Source organism: Nicotiana tabacum, chromosome 2, assembly GCF_000715075.1.
Source record: "Nicotiana tabacum cultivar K326 chromosome 2, ASM71507v2, whole genome shotgun sequence".
NCBI classification, from domain to species: domain Eukaryota; kingdom Viridiplantae; phylum Streptophyta; class Magnoliopsida; order Solanales; family Solanaceae; genus Nicotiana; species Nicotiana tabacum.
The window spans coordinates 4,446,413-4,471,559 of NC_134081.1; the positions used below are offsets into that span (position 1 = coordinate 4,446,413).

At 39.0% G+C, this 25,147-nt stretch overlaps 3 protein-coding genes across 5 annotated transcripts; 2 read left to right on the forward strand and 1 right to left on the reverse strand.

Moving 5' to 3' along the window:
* The first annotated feature begins 11,395 nt into the window (after positions 1–11,395).
* LOC107770522 (protein PSK SIMULATOR 1-like) lies at positions 11,396–14,450 on the forward strand. 2 transcript variants are annotated; one of them, XM_016589842.2, is made up of 2 exons: positions 11,396–11,545; positions 12,517–14,450. In XM_016589842.2, exon 2 carries the CDS (start codon positions 12,570–12,572, stop codon positions 14,313–14,315), a length of 1,746 nt encoding a protein of 581 aa, XP_016445328.1. In that variant the 5' UTR covers positions 11,396–11,545; positions 12,517–12,569; the 3' UTR covers positions 14,316–14,450. The 2 variants fall into 2 exon arrangements, with proteins under 2 accessions (XP_016445328.1, XP_016445329.1); XM_016589843.2 differs by having other exon boundaries at positions 12,520–14,450.
* Positions 14,451–18,446: 3,996 nt separating this feature from the next.
* LOC107770520 (heterodimeric geranylgeranyl pyrophosphate synthase small subunit, chloroplastic) lies at positions 18,447–21,894 on the forward strand. 2 transcript variants are annotated; one of them, XM_016589840.2, is made up of 3 exons: positions 18,447–18,656; positions 19,546–19,931; positions 21,120–21,894. In XM_016589840.2, exons 2-3 carry the CDS (start codon positions 19,590–19,592, stop codon positions 21,774–21,776), a joined length of 999 nt encoding a protein of 332 aa, XP_016445326.1. In that variant the 5' UTR covers positions 18,447–18,656; positions 19,546–19,589; the 3' UTR covers positions 21,777–21,894. The 2 variants fall into 2 exon arrangements, with proteins under 2 accessions (XP_016445326.1, XP_016445327.1); XM_016589841.2 differs by having other exon boundaries at positions 19,552–19,931.
* Positions 21,688–24,778, reverse strand: LOC107770519 (cytochrome P450 76A2-like). The gene is made up of 2 exons (XM_016589839.2): positions 23,814–24,778; positions 21,688–23,095 (listed from the first exon to the last, which is right to left on the reverse strand). Exons 1-2 carry the CDS (start codon positions 24,720–24,722, stop codon positions 22,484–22,486), a joined length of 1,521 nt encoding a protein of 506 aa, XP_016445325.1. The 5' UTR covers positions 24,723–24,778; the 3' UTR covers positions 21,688–22,483.
* Between the last annotated feature and the right edge of the window lie 369 nt (positions 24,779–25,147).

Below are 25,147 nucleotides of genomic sequence, written 5' to 3' on the forward strand. Positions count from 1 at the left end.
CTTATTTCTTTGTTATCTTGGTGTCAATCAAAGTATATTCGACTCAAGGGTGGTCAGCTTTCCTAGGCCAAAATTACCCATCTGTATGGTTTGCAGTTAATTTATCGTTATTTTATTTCATTGCAATCTAATTTATCGTTCAGTATCAAATTAATCCGCATATCCTTTAAACCACTAACAAATTTAATTATTATCCGATTTTGAGGATAAACAGTTTGGCGCCCACCGTGGGGCTTAGGATAATAGCGGCAATTTGATACGACTCTTCATAACACATCCTATTTTACACTTATTCTTTGAAGTGTTTATGATTTCAGGTCAGGATCGAAATGTCAAACCCACAGCTTGTCCCTTTAAACATAGACACAAAATCCGGCCACCACGACAGGAACAACAATGCAGCGCTCGGTAACGAGGCAACACTGGCCGATCTTGGTAGAATCCCGGTGGTGGTTCCCATCGACGCATGTTCGCATATGGCCATCGACACAAGCCAGCCTACCGACCCCGAAAACAGCGTGTGCAGGGAAGTGCATTTGTTTGCCCAAAACACTCACAACGGCAAAAATGATGGGATCAACCTGCGTATGATCTTCGAAATGCTATAGGTTCAACAGACGGCGATAGCTCAGTTGCAGAACCAAGGTCGAACACTGAGCAGTAATGAACTCGAGCTCCCCCGGGAAGCCATCCAATAAAACAAACCAATCTCGGAAAAAACGAGTGAGATTGAATCGGTGACTAACCTCGAAATCCTGAAATTGCTCGAAGAATTGACGAAACGGATAGAAACCGGGGAAAAGAAAATCGAAGCCAATGATAAAAAGGTGGAAATATATAATTCCAGGGTCGACCATATCCCAGGAGCACCCCCGATATTGAAGGGCCTAGATTTCAAGAAATTTATTCAAAGGTCTTTTCCCCTGAGCGTGGCTCCGAAGCCGATCCCCAAAAAGTTTCGCATGCCCGAAATCCCTAAGTACAATGGAACGACCAACCCAAACGAGCATGTAACCTCTTATACATGCGCCATCAAAGGGAACGACTTGGAACATGATAAGATCGAGTCTGTCTTGTTGAAAAAATTCGGAGAGGCCCTGTCAAAGGGAGCTATGATATGGTACCACAACATTTCTCCTAATTCTGTTAACTTGTTTGCTATGCTTGCAGATTCCTTCGTAAAAGCACACGCCGGTGTTATAAAGGTCGAGACCAGGAAGTCAGACCTTTTCAAAGTAAAGTAGAGGGATAACGAGATGTTCAGAGAGTTCGTTTCTCGATTCCAAATAGAATAGATGGATTTGCCCCCGGTCGCGGACGATTGGGCCGTTCAGGCTTTCACCCAAGGACTCAACATTCGAAGCTCATTGCCTTCACAATAGTTGAAACAGAACTTGGTAGAATATCCAGCCATCACTTGGACCGACGTCCATAACCAGTATCAATCAAAAATCAGGGTTGAGTATGACCAACTCGGGACCCCTTCTGGATCCGTAAACCCCGTCAGGATCATAGACCGAGTCAAGAGAGATACCAATCACAAACCTAAATCAAACCGGGATCGGTATCAACCGTATTATAGGGATCGGAGAAGTAGTAGATTCGGGAGAAACCCTATAAGAAATGAAAGAAGGAATGACCGAGGACAGAACAACCGAGGACTCATGGGCAAAAACAGCTTCGACAAGCCCATCGGGCCTAAAGAAGCACCGAGGCTATCAGAGTGTAATTTAGGCGTCGATGCCTCTGCTATCATGTCCACCATCGGACACATCAAAGATATCAAATGGCCCTGACCTTTGCAATCCGATCCAGCCCAAAGGGATCCTAACCTTATATGCAAATATCATGGCACTCACAGGCACAGAACGGAAGACTGTCGACAATTAAGGGAAGAAATAGCCCGACTATTCAACAACGGGCATCTCCGAGAATTCCTCAGTGATCGGGCCAAGAACCATGAACAGAGATTCGAATAAACGAACCGAACCAGAAGAACCTCAGCACGTCATAAACATGATCATCGGTGGGGTCGACATTCCTCAGAGACCGATGTTGAAGCGCACCAAACTTTTAATCATAAGGGAAAAATGGACTAGAGATTATCTACCGGAAGGGACCTTGTCGTCCAATGACAGAGATGTAGAGGGAATCGTACATCCCCATAATGATGCACTGGTAATATTGATACTCATAAATAAATATCAAATTAAACGTGTATTGATTGATCCAGGTAGCTCGGCCAACATCATGAGATCGAGGGTGTGGAACAACTCAGCCTACAAGGTCAGATCATACCTACAGTCCGAATCCTAAATGGGTTCAATATGGCCTGTGAGACCACAAAAGGGGAAATAACATTACCGATAAACGTCACCGGAACCATTCAGGAAACCAAGTTCTATGTAATCGAAGGGGACATGAGATACAACGCTTTGCTTGGAAGGCCATGGATTCATAATATAAGAGCAATACCCTCTACATTACACCAGGTGCTGAAATTCCCGACGCTCAAAGGAACCAAAATAGTGTACGGGGAACAACCGGCCGCAAGGGAGATGTTTGTTGTCGATGAGGCGATCTCGACATCCACTCTCTCGGTATCTAAGGGTACTGATCCGGTGATAAAAAATGGGGCCAAATAGCAATCACCGATACCAACCTCGAGAGAATCGGAGGAGCGGGGAATAGACGAGGGTGACGACTACGGAGTGCCAGGTCTTTCTTAACCCCCGATGAGTCCGACGTTACAAAATCAATGGTCGAGGAACTGGAGCAAGTCTTACTAAGTGAACACTCGCCCGATCGAATTGTATACCTGGGCACGCGGTTAAACCCCGAGCTCAGGAAAAAAACTCATTCAATTTCTTATAGCTAACAAAGATTGTTTATCTTGGTCCTATCTCAATATGACAGGGATACCACCGGAAATAACCACTCACAAGCTAAGCTTGGATCCAACGTTCCACCCGGTCAAGTAGAAGAGGAGGCCCCAGTCCGAGGTCAAACATGCTTTCATCAAGGACGAGGTATATAAACTTCTTAAAATAGGGTCTGTTCGGGAAGTTAAATACTCGAATTGGTTAGCAAACATAGTGGTATTTCCCAAGAAAGGGGATAAATTAAGAATGTGTATAGACTATAAGGATTTGAATAGAGCATGTCCCAAAGACTCCTTCCCATTACCCAACATCGATGGCATGATCGATGCCACAGCCAGCAACGAGATCCTTAGTTTTTTCGATACCTACTCCGAGTACAACCAAATATGGATGAACCTGGATGATCAAGAAAAAACCTCCTTTATCACTAAATACGGCACATATTGCTATAACGTAATGCCATTCGGGTTAAAAAATATCGGTGCCACTTACCAACGCCTAGTAAACCGGATGTTCGAAGAACAAATAGGAAAATCAATGAAAGTTTACATTAACGATATGTTGGTTAAGTCCCTGCAAGCAGAGAACCATTTAAAACACTTGTAGGAAACCTTCAACATATTGAAAAAATACAACATGAAGCTGAACCCGGAGAAATGTGCATTCGGAGTTGGATCGGGTAAATTCCTCGGATTCATGGTATCCAACTGAGGAATCGAGATTAAACCCGATAAGATCAAAGCCATCGAAGATATAACAGTCGTAGATAACGTAAAGGTCGTGCAGAGGCTAACCGGGCGCATAGCCGCTCTGGGGCAATTCATCTCGAGGTCCTCCGATAAAAGTCATCGATTCTTCTCATTATTGAAGAAAAAGAGTGATTTCTCATGGACTCCGGAATGCCAACGAGCCTTGGAAGAGCTCAAGAAATATCTATCAAGCCCATCGCTGCTCCACACACCGAAGATACACGAACAACTATACCTATATTTGGCGGTCTTGAAGATAGCGGTAAGTGGAGTCCTGGTCCGAGAAGAAAAAGGTACGCAATTCCCAATTTACTATGTTAGCATAATTTTAGATAAGGCCGAAACTAGATACCCTTACCTAGAGAAATTGGCGCTTGCCTTTCTAAGCGCCTCTAGGAAGTTGAAACCGTATTTTCAATGCCACCCCATACGTGTTGTAACTACTTACCCATTGAGAAATATAATACATAAACCCGAACTCTCGGGACGGTTAGCCAAGTGGGCCATTGAGGTCAGCGGGTACGACATTGAATATCGGCCCTGAACCACCATTAAATCCCAAATTCTGGCCGACTTTGTGGCCGATTTTATGCCGGCACTGGTACCCGAAGTCGAAAGAGAGTTATTATTAAACTCGGGGACTTCTTCGGGGATCTGGGACCTCTTTACAGATGGGGCCTCGAACGCGAAGAGGTCCGGACTTGGCATCGTGTTAAAACCACCAAAAGGTAATATAGTTAGACAATCTATTAGAACCATAAGATTGACTAATAATGAGGCCGAATATGAGGCCATGATTGTAGGTCTCGAACTAGCCAAAAGTTTGGGGGCGGAAGTGATCAAAGCTAGGTGCGATTCACTCCTTGTGGTAAACCAAGTTAATGGGAACTTCGAGGTAAGAGAAGAACGAATGCATAGATACCTAGATAAATAACAGGTAACACTACACCGATTCAAGGAATGGACTCTACAACACGTGCCTCGAGATCAAAACAATGAGGCTGATGCCCTTGCTAATTTGGGATTATCGGTAGAAGACAATGAGCTCAATTCAAAGGCAGTTGTACAACTAATAAAATCGGTAGTCAGAGAGGGCCATGCCGAAATAAACACAATGAGCCTAACATGGGATTGGAGAAACAAATACATAGAATATCTAAAAATCAGAAAATTGCCCTCGAATCCAAAGGAATCGAGGGCCCTACGTACAAAGGTAGCCCAGTTTAGTTTGTCCGAGGATGGAACCTTAGTTAGAAGAACGTTCGATGGAACGATCACGATATGTTTGGGACCAGGAGATACCGAATACATTTTGAGGGAAATTCACGAAGGCACATGTGGAAATCATTCAGGTACCGAAGCACTGGTCCGAAAAATAATCAGGGTCGGTTACTACTAGGTCGACATGGAAAAAGATGCAAAGGAATTCGTACGAAGATGTGATGAATGACAAAGGCACACTCCGATGATTCATCGAGCCGTAGAGCTGCTACATTCGGTCTTTCACCATGGCCATTCATGAAATGGGGGATGGACATCGTTGGCCTGCTTCCACGAGCACTCGGTAAGGTCCAATTTATTTTGTTTATGAATGACTATTTTTCTAAATGGGTGGAAGCCCAAGCATATGAGAAGGTCAGGGAGAAGGAGGTCATCGATTTTATCTGGGCCATATCATATGTCGATTCGGAATACCGGCCGAAATAGTGTGCGACAATGGGAAACAGTTTATTGGCAGCAGAGTAAGCAAGTTTCTCAAAAAACATAAGATCAAAAGGATCTTATCAACTCCCTACCACTCTAGTGGGAACAAACAAGTAGAATCCACAAATAAAACCATAATCCAAAACCTCAAAAAGATGTTGATCGATGCCAAAGAAAAATGGAAGGAAATCCCGCCCGAAGTCCTGTGGGCATATCGTACGACTTCGAAATCTAAGTACCGGGGCTACCCCGTTCTCACTAGTTTATGGCACCGAAGCTATGATACCTATCGAAGTTGGAAAACCGAGTCTCAGGTTCCGATACGCTGCCGAAGAAATAAATAACGAGACCCTGAACACAAGTCTGGAGCTACTAGACGAGAGACGTGATGCCACTCTCATTCGAATGGCAGCCCAGAAATAACGAATCGAGAGATATTACAACCGAAGAGCCAACCTTTGACACTTCAATATCGGGGACTTGATATTGAGGAAGGTCAAGTTAAACACTCAAAATCCGAACGAAGGAAAATTGGGACCGAACTGGAAGGCCCGTATCAGATTATTAAGATCGCTGGAAAAAGGGTCATACAAACTCGGAATAATGAACGATGGACAATTACCGAATAACTGGAACATAACCCGCTTGAAGCGATATTATTGATAAGTTACAACCCCGACCATCTTTTTTTACTAAGCTACACTTTTAATTAACACTTGCAGGTACCCAATACAATTTTTTAGTCCTGAAAGCACGTGTTGCACTCTTTTCCCCCTTGATCCGATTTTGTCCCAAATGGGTTTTTCGGAAAGGTTTTTAACGAGGCAACAATGAAATTGTGCTAACTTAGAATCGAAGTCAGCAGTATTCGAGGCTTATCTACGACAAACCCCGAACACTAAGGGGCATAATCCGAGGGGAATGATTTTTTATTTTTGTGCTCGGACAGTCTAGGCTCGCTCAATAATAAGATTTTCTGTAGAGGCCAAACGGTCGATTGAACTGTGCCCACATAGATCACCCGAGCCCGGACACAAAATACAGGTTTAACTTTGTACACTACGCACAAAATTGAAAGGAAGTCTATGCCTTTTGAATAAAAATTCCTGCCCTCTCAAAAAGTTTTTTGTTTGGTTCCCCGAAGACATCGAGCCCAAGAACCGCTTCACTCGAGGACTGCCACTTAGGCATTGCCTAAATTAAAAGACTACGGCCATTCCGGGTTAACTAAACCCGAGGGCATGAAGCTTATTTAGCATTGCCCAAATTAAAAGGCTAAGGCCATTACGGGTTAACAAAACCCGAGGGCACGAAACGTATTTGGCATTGCCCGAATTAAAAGGCTACGACCATTCCGAGTTAACGAAACCCGAGGGCATGAAGCTTATTTAACATTACCCTAAATTAAAAGGCTAAGGTCGTTCCGGGTTAATAAAACCCGAGGGCACAAAGCTTATTTGGCATTGCCCAAATTAAAAGGTTATGGCCATTCTGGTTAACGAAACCCAAGGGCACAAAGCTTATTTGGTGTTGCCCGAATAAAAAGGCTATGGCCATCCCGAGATATAAAAATCCGAGGGCATGAAACTTATTTGACATTTCCCGAACTAAAGGCTAAGGCCATTCCCGGGTTAACAAAACCCGAGGTTACAAGATTTGACGAAAACCTGAGCAAAACATACTCTCGGCAAGTCATATCCTAAAAAGTATAAGTATTTCAGGGAAAAGTTTCCGGACATACCGTATCCCGAGATGCCTTAAGAGATAATGAAATTGAAGGCAAAGCTTGTTCGGAACTCCGAACATGACTATTTAATGCCAAGGCATTCCAATATTTGCAAAATATAAAAAGGAAAAGCAAAGGAAGAACTCGAGAATTATCAAAAAGAAATAGAAAGTTTGTATTTATGAAGTATGTCTTTACAAAGGCCGAGCGGCCTTAACACAAAGTACTAAGTACAAAAAGAAATAAAATCAAATAGAAGCGGCTTGATCTTGGCCGAAGCCCTCCTAGTCACTGGGATCTGGGGGTCTTCTCCATCCTCGGACCCGCTTGAGTCCTTGGAATCCTCCTCCTCGGGATAGGCCAGCTTCCTGGCCTCGGCTTCAACCACCTTCGCATTTTTGATCTCGGCCGATAAGTCAAAACCCCGAGTGTGAACTTTCTTGAGGGCCTGTCTTCGAGATTGCCATTTCATATGCTCGACTATATTTTTTGATTGGTCTTGAGCAGCTTCGGCATCGACCTTGTACTGCCACCATTTTAGCAGCTTCGGACTTGGCCACGACGACCTCTGACTTGGCCATTTTAAGCTCCTTGACCAGATTATCTCGATCTCGACTGCCGAACCGAGCCGAGATTGAAGCTCCTCAACCTTTTTTGTCTGACCTCGGCCTTTTCCTTTGCCGCTATTAGCTGGATTTCGGCCCGAACAACCTCTTTTTCCGAGGCCAAATGATCCATTTTGCCTCTCCATTCATCGGTCTCAGCTTTGACTATATCCATTTCAGCTCGGAGCTGAGCAATCCAATCGAGTTTTTGCTGGACCTGCGGGTTTTGACCATCAGTCACCGAATCAAGTTCATCATCACATACTTCGAAAACTTTTACCTGATCGACCAAGTCAGCATGATCCTTCCGGGCCACTTCCAGCTCGGCACAGAGGTTCTTAGTCTCCCTTTCGAGTTGCTCTCTTAGAAGTTTAAAGTTGTGTCTCTTTTCAGTAAGCTCTCGAACTCCAGCTTCGAGTTGTTTTAGGTAATCTCGGTACCTCAAAAAAGCCTCGTGATGAAGCACCGAAGCCTACAAACAAGAAAAGAAATGTTAAGTCATTTGCGAAATAATCTACGTGTAAATTAAAAATTCACTTAGGAAAGCAGAGAGTTACCCCTCGATCTTGCTCACGAAGAAGCGGAGGAGAATTAATATCCTCCAGAACGAAGGATGAATCTGACCGAGGGTCACCTCGTACCTCTTACAGAAGGCGATGATGACCGGATCTAAGGGGCTCAGCGTGAAGGGGTAAGTGTAAACACTTAAAAAACCCTCCACATGGGTAGTGATCGCTTCCTCGGGCGTAAGGATTACTACGTGCTTATCAGCCCAGTTACAGTCTTCCTTGACCTTGGCAAGGACACTATCGGTGACGGAGCATATATCTCGAGACCGGCTCACACCGGCCTGGTACCGAGGAGGTTTTCTCGACCTTGAAATCAGCTCCTATTGGGAACCCCGTAGGGACAAACATTTGCAAAGGAGGTTCCGGTGTCGGTTCCTCGGCAGCGGCAGACGAAATAGTTTTCTCAACAACCGGTCGCGAAGCAGAGGGAGTTTCTTTTTGGGGAACATATTTTGAAGTCTTTGCCATTGCTTTTAAATAGTAAAAAAAGTGGAGAAAAGAGGATGTTAATGTAAAAGAGGGTATGGTTGGCAAATGAGCAACTTTTACGGAAGTTTTCAGAAAACCAAAAGGGAAAAAGTTTGAATGTAAGCCAGAAAACTAGAAAGTGAGAGTGATGAAGTTTCTTAAAACACAAGAACAAAGAGTTTGAATGTAAAGTTCAAATGAATAGATGAGAGGGTATTTATAGTTTTTCAAATGACGGTTCACGTCTTGGAGTGGCCGACCATTAACTGACACATATTTAATGCCTAGAAGACTGGACCGATGGGATGTTTCAGCTGTTTTTATCGCTTACATCATGATTTATCGAAGAGGAAATCGGGAGCTCACATCGTTTCTCGTCATTTACTCTCCGAAAAATGAGGGGACTATCTGTATACGGGTAAAATCGAACTCAGGATTTGACCGAACATCCAACACGACAATTTGGGATCGAGAGATGGTGATAAAATCTCGAAGATCAGTTCCTGCCTTACCGAATTAGCCATCGAAACCACCAGACTTGCACTCGAGCTTATCGAGGTCATAACCGGTCCCGGTCATAACGGTCTCAAGGAATATATTGCCAGCTTATCCGACAAAGGTCCCAAATTCCCGTAACTAACCGGGCATTACGGCAAAAATCACGAAACATACCAAAAAGGGACCAACGGTCAACAAATTAAGGATCTTTTTACCTTTTATGGAATAATAGAATAATACCTTAAAAGTAGGTTCCCCTAATATATAAAGGGGGCCTCGCAATTCATGAAAGACATAGTAACATACACTCATAAGCAATGCGTTACCGTTATCCTCTAAATTCTTATTTCTTTGTTATCTTGGTGTCAATAAAACTACATTCGACTCAAGGGTGGTTAGCTTTTCTAGGCTGAAATTACCCAATTCGTGTGGTTTGCAGTTAATTTATCGTTATTTATTCCAATTGCAATCTAATTTATCGTTCAGTATCAAGTTAATCCGCATATCCTTTAAACCACTAACAAATTCAATTGTTATCCGATTTTAAGGGTAAACAATATCAATAATATTTAAAATGTTAAGTTTATAAAAGAATCGCACTACAAAGTATGTTTATAATCCTTCTATTTTCCTCCTTCCATTCATTGCAGAAACCAGACAATTTTTAAATACGTAAAACTATTATTCTTTTGTTTAAATACGTAAAACTATTATTCTTTTGAAAGTGGGCTAGGCATGTCTAATTAATTAAACAGATTAAAAGGAGTTTTGTGTTGGACAAATCAATGATTTAAGACATGACATATCTTGATGTCTTCCTAATAGACACACGATCTTCACATGTTTGATCAAGTTTTGTAACGTAACTATTATATAAACCATAACTAATCTCAATGTGAACTTGAAGAGACACATTACTAGAACAGCCAACTAAGCAAATCATCACAATCAACAACAATGGGGGGAAAATTTTAAAAAGGAAGTAATAGGAACATTGTTAGACACATCATATGCTTAGTATCTCTGAAATTACAAAGAAATATTTATTGTCAAACAGCCCATAAATTTTTATTCAGTCCAACATCAACAATAACATAGGTTATTGAGTATAATTCCACATTGTGCATGTAAAAATACTATTTTCGATATACCTTCGTCTCAAAGAAAGCATGCATAATCACAATATAATAGAGAATGAAATAAGGTGATGAAAGTTCAAAGAAACAATAACAACATCAAAATAATATAAAAACTAAAACAAAAGCAACATCAAATAGTAATACAAATTTAAAAATAATGAACATGAGAAAAACACTACTGCTACTGGAATTTTTATTCAGTTCATTTACTTAAATTTTTCTCTCTCAACCGAGGTTTAATGTCCGCTTTGGAGCTCATGAAGTCTCACTTTGAGGGTAAAGTACTTTCGACTAAAAATGACTTTAATTTCGAAGCTCGAGCTCAAGACTTCCAATTAACGATAAAGAAATACTTATCACCCATCACACCCCAATAATTATTATCTTTTATTCTTAGGGGGCGTTTGGTTGGGAAACAATTTATCCCATAATTAGTTATCACGAGATTAGTTATCTTGAGATTAGTTGTCCCATCCTTCCATAAGGATAAAAGTCACTACAATCCCGAGATAACTAATCCCGAGACTATTTATACTATAAGGGGTCGTTTGGTATGAGGGATAAAGAATAATTAATCCCGAAATTAAATTTAAGAAGAGTTTATCTCATGTTTGGTTGGGAGAAAATTACGATATAATTAATCCCGTGATTAGTTAACCCGAGATTGTAGTATTTTTTTATCCCACAAAAAGATGGAATAACTAATCTCAGAATAACTAATCTTGTGATAACTTCTTTTCAACCAAACGACCCCTAATTTTATCCCAAAATTAATTATGCTTTATCTCTCGTACCAAACGAACCCTTGTATATTATCAAAAACCAGCCCACGAGGATATGCTAAATGAAATTCCCCCAATAGACAGCCAAACAAGAAAATTACAGCGGCATCTCGTAAAAGTGAATAATCAAAAAGCATAAAACTCAGCTAAATCCAAATTATATTACCTCGGTTCTTACGGCGAACTTTAGCCTCAATCCTTTTATTAGTGTTCTATACTGCCCTACTCTTAAGTGTAAAGTAGCACTACTCTACGTCTCTCTCCTTTTCTGTTACGGTCCTTCCTATTTTGCGCTGGTAGTGCGTACGTTACAAACCTTCACCCCACACCTTTGTTTCTCTCTCATTCTCTTCTCTTCTCTCTCTCTCAAAGAATCAATGTTTCTTCAGAGTTTTCAGCCCATTCTCATTTTCCAATTAAAGGGTGAGTTTCAACTTTCTTTATTATGAATTTTTGTTGCTTTTTTAGCTGCATTATAAAGATTTTGTTTTGTTTTTTTGCTGTTCATTTTCTGAAAATGGCTAAAAATGGATTCTTTATTTCTTGGGACTATAGTTAATCTTCAGCTTGTCACAAAGAATTCATTCATTTATTTATTGTTTGAAGAAGATGGCTCAAAATGAATCTTGATTTTCCAAAAGCAATTTTTGATGGTTTTTATGTTTGTTTCTTTATAATGAAAATCTAAAGAACCCTTTTTTAAATCTAAAGATACCATTTATGATATCTTTTGTATTTTCTTGGGTGTGTTTTGTCAATTTTGGATGTTGGGTTCTGTATTTGTTTTCTTGAGGTTTTGAGCTTATGAAACCTGCAAATTGCTATATAGTGGGGTTGTTTTGTAGTTAAATTTATGAATTTATATTGAGTTAGATTTATTTCTGTTAATTTTAGTTTTTTCTTTTAGTTTGTTTAAAACTTGAAAGGAAGTAGATGAGCCAAAGTAGGCAAAGCCTTGTGCTTTATTCAATGGTTTAAGTTTTGTAAAAATAATTGGTGGAAAATGTTAGTGAAAGTAGTTTTTATTAGACTTTAGTTATTTCCATTAATAAAAATTGCATCTTTAAGGGTTTCAAACATCTTTTAGATCAATATAGAGAACGAAATAGGGATTTTAACTATTAGTTGGAAACTTGTTGTTCTAATACTGATGGAAAATCAGAAAGAAAGGAATATTTGTTGTTCTTCTTTTCCTTTTTTCCTGAATATAAATTGCTAAAGTTGTGAGTTTTTCTTAAAATAAAGAGTGTATATTCCCCCCTTTAGATTAATTAAATGAAATCTATTAGTCAAATAATCGTAGCGAATACACATACTTGGGGTTTAAGCAGTGTTCTTCAAATTAGTTGTCTGGTCATTGTCGTGGTGGTTAATGTTCTTTCATCTTTTTTCAGCAGGTAGATGAATTTCTTGAGATTATAATCTAGTTCTGTATTTGTACTGGGGAATGATGGGAGTTGAAACGGTGACAGAATCGTTGTTTAATTTGTGGAGAACTTCGCGAAAGAGCTCGGTTTCAGAGACTGAGAGGAAGCATGTGATAGGAATTCTGGCATTTGAAATTGCAGGTTTCATGTCTAAGGTGGTTAACTTGTGGCAATGTTTAAGCGACAGGCGAATCGACAAGTTAAGAGAAGAAATCTCATGTTCACTTGGTATTCAGAAGCTTGTTGCTGAAGATGATGAATATCTTATGGATCTTGCTATTGCTGAGATAATTGACAATTTGGGATGTCTGTTGAAATCAGTGGCTACGCTTGGTAAGAGATGTGATGATCCAGTTTATCACAATCTTGAACGAATTTTCGAAGATCCAGTTGAAATTGAACTCAATGGGTGTGCATGGCGATATAGGCTGAAGAAAATGGACCGGAAGGTTAAGAAAATGGAGAGATTTGTTGCAGCCACGACTCAATTGTATCAGGAGCTTGAAGTTCTTACCGAGCTTGAGCAAACTTTGAGGCGGATGCAGACCGGTGCTAGTTCAGGTCAGATGAAATTGCTTGAGTTTAGGCAAAAAGTTATATGGCAAAGAGAGGAAGTGAAGAATCTAAGAGAAATGTCTCCTTGGGTTAGAACTTATGACTATACTGTCCGGCTTTTGCTTCGATCTATTTTTACTATAATCATGAGGGTTAAGTACCTATTTGGGACAAATCAAACAGGAGTTGCTGGAGGTAGCAAGCATTTTGAGGTCATCGATAATGGTTATCTTGATCGCAGCCGGTCCATCTCTGCGCTTACTCTGTCCTCTGTTTATCCGTCTGAAAATAACACGTCGGAATCCTATTTAGGTTCCTTAGGCAGATCATTTTCAAGCCTTGGGCTAAGTGGAAATAAAGATAGATCAACTAATAGAAAATCTCTTGCTCGTCAGTCCTCTGTCTTTTGTGGAAAGCCATCACAACTGAGATCCAGGCGATTCACGAATGTTGGACCTTTTAAAGGATGCATAAACAGTGGCACTGAGTCACCTGTAATACTTGAGAGTTGCATGCCTTCTAACAGCGATCTTTCAAAGTCAGATGACAGTTTCCAAAAAGATAACGACAAGTTTGAAGACACGAATCCTGTTCCTGCCTCCTCCAATGGCATAATTTTTGCAAAAACTTCTCTATTCAATTTCAAGCGTAAGCTGTTAATTGCTCCTCAAGATTCTCTGGGCTATGCTGCTTTGACACTCAAGTATGCAAATATCATCATACTTATAGAGAAACTGTCCTCAGCACCACACTTGATTGGTCTTGATGCAAGAGATGACCTATACAATATGCTGCCCGGTAGCGTCAAAAACTCTCTGAGGGGTCGGTTAAAGGTATTTGCCAAATCATTGACTTCATCCGTTTATGATGCTGCACTTGCAGCGGAGTGGAGTTTGGCATTGGGAAGGATATTAGAATGGTTGTCGCCGCTTGCTCATAACACGATAAGGTGGCATTCGGAACGAAACTTTGAGAAACAAAGACTGGTTTATGGGGCTAATGTGCTTCTTGTGCAGACCCTTTACTTTGCAAACCAAATAAGAACTGAAGCAGCGGTCGTAGAACTTCTCATGGGTCTAAATTACCTGTCAAGATTTGGTAGAGAAATTGGTGCAAAACCGTTAATGGGGTCATCTTGTGGTAGAGCTAGTAGTGAGTATTTTCTCCACAAGGATAATAATCCGAGTGCATACCACATGTATCGTGATTAATACACATAAATGACTAATCGGAATCACTAATCACGCTTTTATTGTTGCTTGATTGAGTTTGTAGTGAGGTTTGTATATTCTTTGTTTCTTTAGTTCTTTCTTCCTGTTGCCTAAGGTATCCTCTGCTAACACAAACTGTTCATTCCCTCGGGTTGGCATAAGACTTCTGCTGTTCTATTGATTTATATATACTGCTGAACTTTGCTAGTTGACAAATAAATGCAAGTTTAGCCACTTTGTGTAAGTGAATGTAGCCACATGTATTCAAGGGATGTCGGTACACCCCTTCGCTGGAATTTACATTGTGTCGCTAGGTAAAGTTGTGTCTGTGTGTCCTAAAGATTAAGGGTTCGAGCCGTAGAAGCAACCACTAATGTTTGCGTTAGGGTTGGCTGTCTACATCACACCCCTTGGGGTGCGGCCCTTTCCTGCACCCTGCGTGAATGCGAGATGCTTTGTGCACTATAGTGCCTTTTTAAAAAAAATAGTATATTTGACACTCGGTATCTTCGTGGGTTAACTTTTTCATATTTTGATTCCCCTTCGTGAAAATTCTTTTGTATTAATACAATGTTAAGACTCGGAGTGTAGGCTTAACAATTTATTGAGTATTGACACCCCGAGTCAACTGCATCTGCATCTAGTTAGTTTGTGGCTATGAACTGTTATCTTACAAGTTACCAGATGCTTAAGTTTTAGCTTAGAACTGGACTGTTTTTATGTTATTGCTTTCTCAATGAGATTTAATGCTATAGTTCTGGTGTTAGTTTCCTAAGGGGTGAAGTTTCAGGTACTAATAGAGGAATAGACAGTGAGTGAGACTGTATACTGCAGCATTTTGGATCTCGTGAACATATATTGGTCGAGTCTCAAAGTGTACTTTATGATATGAAGGATGTAGTTACCGTGCTTTATAGTACGTTCGGTCGGAACCGAGGCGGACCCGGGATTCAATGGTCTCGGGAGCATCGTTATACTCAATATAAATTTATTATTGTTCATAAATATTGATACGGTGACCTTTATTAATATTTGAATATTTCTTAAAGACATTTATAAGTATATATAGAATTTTGTCGAAGCTGTGTGCCGGTAACCCCTCTCCCTACATGTATGTGTGCCTCTGGTCAGACCCTACCAACTCTAGATTCTAGATTCGCCTGCTCAAATCATCTCTCTAGATCATCTATCCTAAGTTCAATGTATGTAGAGGATACTTACTTTAAAATAGATATGTACTTACTCTAAAAAATGTATGGAAATGATAACCTTGTATTTGGTGAGTTTTGATCTTAAAGAGAGGAGCTGTGTTGCTGACTGCCAAAAGAGTATTAACAAAAGAAAAGGAAAGTCACTTTTGGTTCTAAACATGGGTTATCCCAATAACTCAATTATACAGTGAAATAAATGCAAACTGTTGAAGCCAAAAGTGTGCTTCAACGGTGAAAAAAATTAGGCCAAATAGGTGTACGGCTCCTTAAACTTGACTCTAGTTTTCATTTTGATATTTTAATTTAGCATTTTTCCTATTGAACACTTTAACATTATATAAAGTGATCTATTGAACACTTTACTCATAACCAGTAAAAATAATAAGGTGCGTGTAATTCACACATGAATGACTTAGCAAAAATGACAAATAAGAGGGAGATACGTGGCATTTGGGCCCAAATAGTCAAAAAGAAGTTTTGAAAACAAAAAAGATTTATTCTAAACACCCCCTCCCACTGTCATCTTCTTCCCAACCACTCCCTTTCCTTTTTTCATTCTATGGAATCCCACCAGCCTAAGTGCATCATCGTCCGCACCCTAGCAAGCATTGGAGGTAGCTTTCGGATATCAGCTTCATGGGCCTCTTGAGCCTTTGATTATTTACTACTTCAGTGAAGCTTAGATCTGTTAAAAATGAGGTGTCATCTGACATTCACTGCCTACCTAAAATAGGTTATTTTGACCAGAGGGACGGGACGACAATATTATACTGGACTCAACTGTGTTCAAACCTTTCTGCCCGCAACTGAAATCAGTAATTCTTAGGCAGTATTAGGAAGATTAGTTGCTGAAATTATGTATACCTGATGAAGAAGTTTAATTGGATTCATCTTTGGATGTTGCATTGGAAGTTGAATCCACATAAGGTGTGTACTAAAAGGCCAAGTAGATCTAAGCTTCATGGGCCTCTTGAGCATTCTTTACCTTCTTGAATTATTTACACGCATTTTTTGATGCAAAATTCTGTCCATACCTTTCGCTGATATAGGATTGAATGTCCTTGGCAGCTTCATCTGAAATGTGCTACCCATCTGTTCTGGTCTTCCATCGTTGTGGTATCGGAGATTCGTTCGTTTTCTGTCTATTACTGATTTCGTGGTTGGTGTGTAAATATTAAAACCTTGATAAAATTTATTCCAGCAATAAAATTTATTAATTCCGGCAATAAAATTTATTGTCGTTCTTCTTCTGCTTTTAAAAAAGTCAATTTTTGATTTAAACAAAAAAAAAAATATTATCTCAAACCCACTAAATTCACGCGCGTAAGAGGGGTGAAATACAACTCTCTTGCCATGTCAGCTTTTGTGTTTAATAGGCATACATTAATTTAGGTTGAAGTATTTAATAGATAATGGGTTTAATTAAAATGTCAAAATAGAAACTGAATCCAAGTTTAAGGGCCGTACACCTATTTGGATTAGTTGCTTAAACAGAATAGAATAATTTAACGAGTTCAAATGTCGTTGCATAGATAATGGGCTGGTCTGGATTCTGGAGCTTTGTGCTTCTAGCAACCAATAGATGACAAAGTGTCTATTATAATTAAGTGTTACTTCCAAATAAGTTGTGGTCGACTAAATAAATTTTTATTATTTATGTCATTATATTTAAACGCATTCAATTAAGAGTACCCCTACATTTTACACGTACCTTCCCAAGAGTAGGTAGCTGATTTCACATGTAGGGGTGACAAACGGTCGGATCGGATCGGATATGGGCGGGTAAAAGATAAGTAAATTATGCGATCCGATCCATATTTAATACGGATAAAAAATGGGTTAACCAGAGGATAATATGAATATCTATATTATCCAAGATTTCTTGAATATGATCATTTTTGGGAGATTCCTAGTATCCAAAACTTGAGTAACTCCTAATTTGAGGCTTTAAGAATATAAAAATTAAACTCATTAGTTATTCACTGGTTATCCATTTTCGAAGTGGATAATATGATTCTTATCCATAGTTGACCCGTTTTTAATAAGTTCATTATCCAACTCATTTTTTAATAAATAATATGGATAGATAACTATTTTCTTTTATCTATTTTGCCGTCACTGTCACTACTGACGTGATATAATCCGCACAGTTTTGGAGTGACACTAGCAGTAGCAGCAGGACCAATTTGCAATGATCCAAAAACAATGTGCAAAACGTGATCACCTAAAGGAAGGCGACCGTAAATATCTTGGCTTTAATTTCACTATGGAACTGAATTTTCATTTATTACTCAAAAACATTTTTTTGAAATATTAAGAGAAGGTGCTTTAGAAAAAAGAGAGTGCTTTGCTAATAGCTTGACAAAACAAGCTAGTATTATACTAGATTTCGATCTTGGTAAAATCTTATATGCATTTGCTATTTACACTAAATTAAATTATAAATTAAGGTAAAAATATATAGTATTAATTTACTATGATTCAATAATAAGACTGAACACATATGTCATGTATTTATTGAGCCATAAATATCGGACGCGGGCAATTTTTTACCATATTTTACCTAGTGTTATAACATTATGTTCCATCCTTCCCAAGTAATATAAAATTATTTGATTGGGAACGGAATTTAAGATTTATTTGGCTATAAATTATCTATTAAAGGGTTAAATTGCTTTTAAATATATACAAATATATTTTTTTTTGGACAAAATTAAAAAGAAAAGTGTGATATATAAAAGAAATATATGTATTATATATTTTTACAACTCTTAAAAAAAAATAACCGATAAAAAATAAATATATTTTTCACATATATGTATTATATAAAAATATATATAATTTATACGCTCTTAACTAGCAAATATAATTAATTTCGCTCACCAATCAATTTTATATTTTTTGCCTATATAAATAAGAACGTAGCAATATCAATTTGGGATGTGAGGATTATTTACCTTTATCGAATCTGAAGTAATCCGTTAACTTTAGCCCAACCGTCAAACCCAATCTAAGATCCCGGAATACAGACCCCAAAAAGGAACTACTGAGAAGTGAGAGAGTAGGTAGCCGATTTCTCCGGCGCCGGATAGAAGATTCAACGGCGAATCGAATTGCCCGTCGGTGTTAGGTAGCACTTTTGCATCTTTCCCAAGACAAGAAACCCTTTTCAATATTTTTTTTGTAGCAATCCTGACATTTATTGCTTATTAATCAAGTTTTTGAAATCTCTTTTTCCCTCGTTTGACTAATGTTTATAATCTGAAGTTATGAGTGACCGAGCTGGAATTTATGGTAGTCCTTGTCGTAAGACGTTACTAAACTAATAAAATGTAATTTAGGCTGCGGTAGTTTGCATTTTGGATGTATTATGTTCTGGGGAGAAAGCTTGTTAGTTAACCCACACAAAATTCCTAATTAACTTAAAAAATATCCGCCCAAGGATGTGGCCTAGTTATCAATGAAGTGAGTTGAGAACCATGAGGTCTCAGGTTCAAATCCTAGCGGAGGAGTTACCTGTCCAAGCCTTGATTCCTTCCTATCTGTCCAAGTCTTGATGGATAGAGTTACCTGATATCTGTTGTTGTTGTTTGTGGGAGATAGTATGTATCCCGTGGAATTAGTCGAGGTGCGCACAAACTGCCTCGGACAACAAGATTATAAAAAAAGAAGAAAGAACTTCAAAATATCTAAGGAAGACTGCTGGTGGGAGGTAGTAGGTACCGGTGAAATAGTTGAGGTGCGCACAAGTTGGAACTAACACCGCCATCATACACAAAAAAGAAAAAAAAAAATCTAAGAAAGACTATGAATATTAGGAGGAAGCTATCAGTGAAGAAGGATTTCACTCCAGTATATTTGTATTTCTGATTTTTGATGGTGAAGTTTGTAAGCTTGTTTGGTACATTGTCTTTTTTGATTTTTGCATTTTATTGTTTGTCTCAAGTCATTCATGTCAGCGGATAGATTTCCATCTATGTTGCAGTCAATCTGATCATTCAGTTATGCTCCTTACTTAGTAACAGGTGGTTTAAGTGGAAAGCGAGGAAAACGGAGATAAATTATGATATTCTCTATGGTGATGAGTTGTTCACCTCATCTCTGTCTTCCTAGGAGCCACATGGTTATGCAGAAAACAATCCGGTGCTCTTCTTCCGTTTCGACAGCGTCTGAGTCCATCCAGTTTGATCTTAAGAATTATTGGACAACTCTAATTCGTGATATCAACCAGAAGCTTGATGAGGCGGTCCCAGTTAAGTACCCAAATCAGATTTATGAGGCCATGCGCTACTCCGTTCTGGCTAAGGGTGCTAAAAGGTCCCCACCTATCATGTGTGTTGCCGCTTGTGAGCTTTTTGGTGGAAATCGCCTTGCTGCCTTTCCCACTGCCTGCGCCTTAGAGATGGTTTGTTCTTCATTTTCTGTTTGTATTCATCATTTAATTCTTTTGGGTGATAAAGGACACACACTTGTTGGCCTTCTTATGTTTCTTAAGACTTTGCTATGCTTGCATCACTTGTCGTAGCCTAGGTAGAAAGGTGATAACATTACTTAAAAGTTATGGATCTTCTGTAGAATAATAAACAAAAGCACCCACATTGTAGGATTAACCTTTAATCATTATTATTAAGGAACATTATATCCTTGGCAGCTGCATTGAATAACTGGAATTTGTTCTCTTTGCTGTCTCCACGGACAAATGCTTGAACCAATAAGTGAACCACCTGATACTATTGCCTTCTGGTCTTTGAACTGCAGTAGTCAAATTGTATTAGGATATAATGCCTGAGCTTTCTCACCCTAACCAATTCAGATTATATTATTTATGCTTATCTTGTTGGAGGAAAGAAAGTTCTTAAAAGCAGAACTGGAAACGTTTTTTGACTTTTTGTTTTTTGATAACGGTGGTGATCAGACCAGTTTGCACGTGCCTCAACTAATCCACAGGGCATTAGCTAAACTCTATCAACACAAAATATCAGGGTAACTCGGCCCACCAAAACTTAGGCAGATGGAAAGAATTCACCTTGTGACGCCTCTATTGGGATTCGTACTTTGGTCTCGAAGGTTGTTACTTCATGTCTTTGACTGCTTGGCCACTCTCTTAAAGGTTGAAATATTATTAGATTAAGTTCAGATGTATGTCTTATTTGGCTTTTTGGTGCAAAATGAGCAACATGAGTGATGAGCTTCATCTGCCTTGTAGAGTAGAAGGAGCTGATTTTTCGTAATCTTTTTGTAACTATTTCTGCACAATCTTTCTGCATTCAGGTTATGAGATTTAATTTTACTTATCAAAGAAAAAAAAGCTGTGCTTATAAATTCAAGATAAAACTTGACCCAAATTCTCGAGGCAACAGAACATGCAACGGTAAGTTGGTTAAGCTACTTAAACATCATGTTTTGCAACTGATGTTTTGTTTTATGCAATATGCGCACAATGAAATCTTAGTTGTATATGATATTATGCCAATTTCTAGCTCTAATATTTTTGTGTGTTGATCCTCCGATTGAGCTTTGAGATATGCTGCTGTATTGATGCTTACATTTGACACATGTATATCTTATATTGACCTTGATATGTTTCTATTAGGTTCATGCTGCTTCATTGATTCATGATGATCTGCCTTGCATGGATGATGACCCAACTCGACGAGGGCTGCCTGCAAACCACACAGTTTTTGGTGTAGATATGGCAATATTGGCCGGGGATGCTTTGTTCCCTCTTGGGTTCCAGCATATTGTGTCTCACACTCCAAGTGATCTCGTTCCCGAGGATCGAGTCCTCAGGGTCATTACAGAGATTGCTCGAGCTGTGGGGTCCACTGGCATGGCTGCCGGTCAATTCCTTGACCTTGAGGGTGGACCAAATGCTGTTGACTCTGTCCAAGAAAAGAAATATGGTGAAATGGGTGAGTGCTCTGCCGTTTGTGGGGGTCTCTTGGCTGGTGCTTCGGATGAGGAGATCCAACATCTGAGAAGATACGGTCGAGCAGTTGGTGTCTTATATCGGGTTGTTGACGATATATTGGAAGCAAAGGAGACCGAGGACAAAAGTGAGGGGAAGAAAAAGAAAGGCAAAAGCTATGTTAGTCTTTACGGCATTGAGAAGGCTAAGAAAATTGCTGAGGATCTTAGAGCACAGGCTAAGAGAGAGTTAGATGGTTTGGCGAAGTATGGTGATAAAGTCATTCCACTTTACAGTTTTGTAGATTATGCTGCAGATAGAGGTTTTAGCCTTGATAACTAAGTCTAATTTATATTTGACAGTGTTGTCTTATGTTTCATCATGATATTTGACCAGAACTATCAAGTTTGTTGTATGGATTGTTGTTAATGAAGCTGTAATTGCTATAATCTCAGCTAAATAGGATGTCAAGCTTACATTGTTAAATAGCACCATTTTTTTCTCCTTTCATGATCATTAGCAAGGACTGAAAAATCAGAATGTGGCCAATCACTTGTCCATTTAGGCCTTGCATTTGGGCTGTTAAACAGATGTTTTCCTTATGTAAAAGAGAAGACGTCGTTATAATACTACAACAACAACAAATCCAGTGAAATCTCATAAGTGGGGTCTGGGGAGGGTAAAGTGTACGCAGACCTTACCCATATCTTATGAGGGTAGAGAGGCTGTTTCCGAAAGACCCTCGACTTAAGAGAAGTGAAAATAAAGCAATAAAGAAAACGTTGTTATACATTATTCCTGAAGCCTCCTAAGGCTGTAAATATTCCAACCTATGTTGCTCGCACTCTCCGAAAATGTCTCGGTGTGCGTGTCGCATCCTTCATAATTATTGTATTTTTGGTGGATCCGACACGAGTGCAGCAACATTTTGAAAAGTCCGCGCAACATAGTTTCCAACTCTTACCTTAAGATAATTGAAAAGGATAAATATTTTAGGGGAACTAATACCTCAGCTTTTTATTACAAGCAAATTCACAACAAAGTCCAATTTAAGCAGATGTTTTTCTTGGTACTGCTTTCAAAGGTTGGAATTTTCTCACTGTCATTCCCATTCTCTCCTTCATATCCATTGATTTAGGAGTGATAGTTTCAGGAAGTTCCCAATCAAATTCATGAAGCAATGAGCCCAAAACAAGGTGTAACATGCGATTACCTAAAGGAAGTCCTACACACATCCTTCTACCAGCACCAAATGGTAAAAACTCAAAACATTGTCCCTTGAAATCAATCTTCGAGTTAAGAAACCTCTCGGGCTTGAAATCCATAGGGTCGTCCCAATATTCAGGATCTCTTCCAATTGACCAAACGTTAACGAACACTTGAGTGTTTTCTGGTATGTCATATCCCATGAATTTGGTGTCATGTATTGCTCTTCTTGGCACTAAGAAAGGAAGAGGAGGATGTAATCGTAGCGCTTCTTTGATCACAGCTTGCATATAAGGAAGATTGTCAATGTCGCTTTCTTCTAACTTCCTGTTCTTTCCTACTATCTCAGAGATCTCTGCTTTTACTTTGGCCATTGCTTCAGGGTGGCATAGGAGTTCAGTCAATGTCCATTCCACGCTGCTACTAGTCGTCTCTGAACCGGCTAAAAACATTTCCTGCATTTTGTATCTAATCAAGATTTATCTCAAGTAACCAAGAGTACACTAGCATACTTATTTCAAGGTCCTATGATCTAAATTGTTACATTTGGCTACAAGAGTCAAATTAGACCAATGAAATAGAGAAGTGCATATTATATGTACATATAATGGTATTCAATTATCGGAACGAAAAAAAAGGACAGTCTGATGCTCAAAGCATCCCGCATTCATGTAGTATCCGGGGAAATGCTGCATCCCAAGGGATGTGATGTAGGCAGCCAATGGCGAATTTATGCACTAATTTTAGGTGCTTTAGCACCTATTGACCTCCCCATAAACTATGTATAGTTATATAAAAAATATAAGAAAATTGATATAAGATGGTAGCAAGCACCCAGGAACCAAAAAGATTAATGAGTGCTGTGGTGTTGAGATTGAAGTAAAGATGTGTCTGAAGTTAGAGGCGTGAGATCGATTCCTACTTGTGACTAGAAGTCATTTTTGATAATGTTAATATTAACCGTAGTTTTTTTATTAATTTTTTCCTCTATTGCGTTCGAATAGTTGTACACTTCTGGTATGTGGTTGGTAGCAACTTTATGTTAAAGTAAAGGAGCACCCACGACCTTAAAATTCCAGATCCGCCACTGCTAATTGAACTGATAATCTGTGAAAACTTTAGGGGATTGTATAAATAAAAAATAGGAAAAGTGCAGCAAACACTAAAACATACCAATATGAATATGTTGATCTGATGTTCTGTTAACTTAGCTGGTTCATCTTTTCCACTACCCTCAAAATCAAGCAACACATCCAAAAAATCTTTCTTCTTTTCGCCACCATCTTCTCGCTCCTTTATTCGTTCCTTGACGAATGTAGAGGCGATTTCCAGAGCTTTTCCCATTTCGCGATGCATCTTCTTCTTTAAGCCTTGTAAATCAAACCTCCTAAGACATGGAAAAATGTCTGAGACATTCGGATTACCCGACCATTCCATAATCCTCATCATGGCAGTAAAGAACTCGGAGGCCTTTTTGGACCCTGGATGTACTAAATCGCGCGAAAACATCAAATTCCCTAGCATATTAAACGTTGAAAGAAACACAAAACGCGTTACCTCAATCCCACTTCCTTTAATTTCCACAACATTCGCCTCTTCTTCAATCCATTGAAGCATATCATCGACACATTTTTGCCTGATATGTACTGTTGCATTGATCCTTTTGTTAACAAACATTTCCACAGTACATATCCGTCTTAGCACGCGCCAATACGTGCCATATGGGGCTATAGCTAAGGACCCTTTGTTGTAATCATGTACCAACATGGTGTCCATAATTTTTCGCTCAGCAAAAGCGAAATCATGATTCTTGAAAAACTCAGCAGCTGTTTTGGCTGACAAAATTGACATGGTTTTAACTGAGCCAATATTGAACCATACAATAGGACCATATTTGTGTTTAAAACTTGCTATTGTTTGATATGGTAATGTTCCAAGATTAAACATGTTGCCAAAAATAGGCAATCCAGGTGGTCCTGGAGGCAAATTGTAAGAACAAGACCTTCTTTTGGAGAATACTATGATTAGAGTTGGTACTAAGATAATTGTAGACCAAACTACATAGCTCCATTCCCACTCCATTTTCCTCAAATTTTCAGGTTTTGGTGTGTTTGGTTTGGTTCTATGTTTCTGTTATTGCAGAAAATCTGCTGTTTTTTTTAATTTAAATTTTTTAATTGAACATGGTTATCACTTGCAACGCGGAATATGCCTTGATTATAATAATATTGACATCTGCAAACTTCTATGTAGCTATGAATTTTTTAATAGATTTTCAACTGAAATAGCTGCAATGTTTAAGGTATTCAAAACAGAACATGATCTGGCCATGTTATTCAGAGATTGGCTCACATTACAAAGTCAATATCACTTAATTTTTGCGGTTAAATATACGCAAAATACTTATCATGATTCTGGAAAATAAATAAATAAGGCAAAGAATACATCAATTATTATTTTTAGTTTCTTTCTGTCGGTGCGGTTTCAGTTTACCGAGGACATGTCCC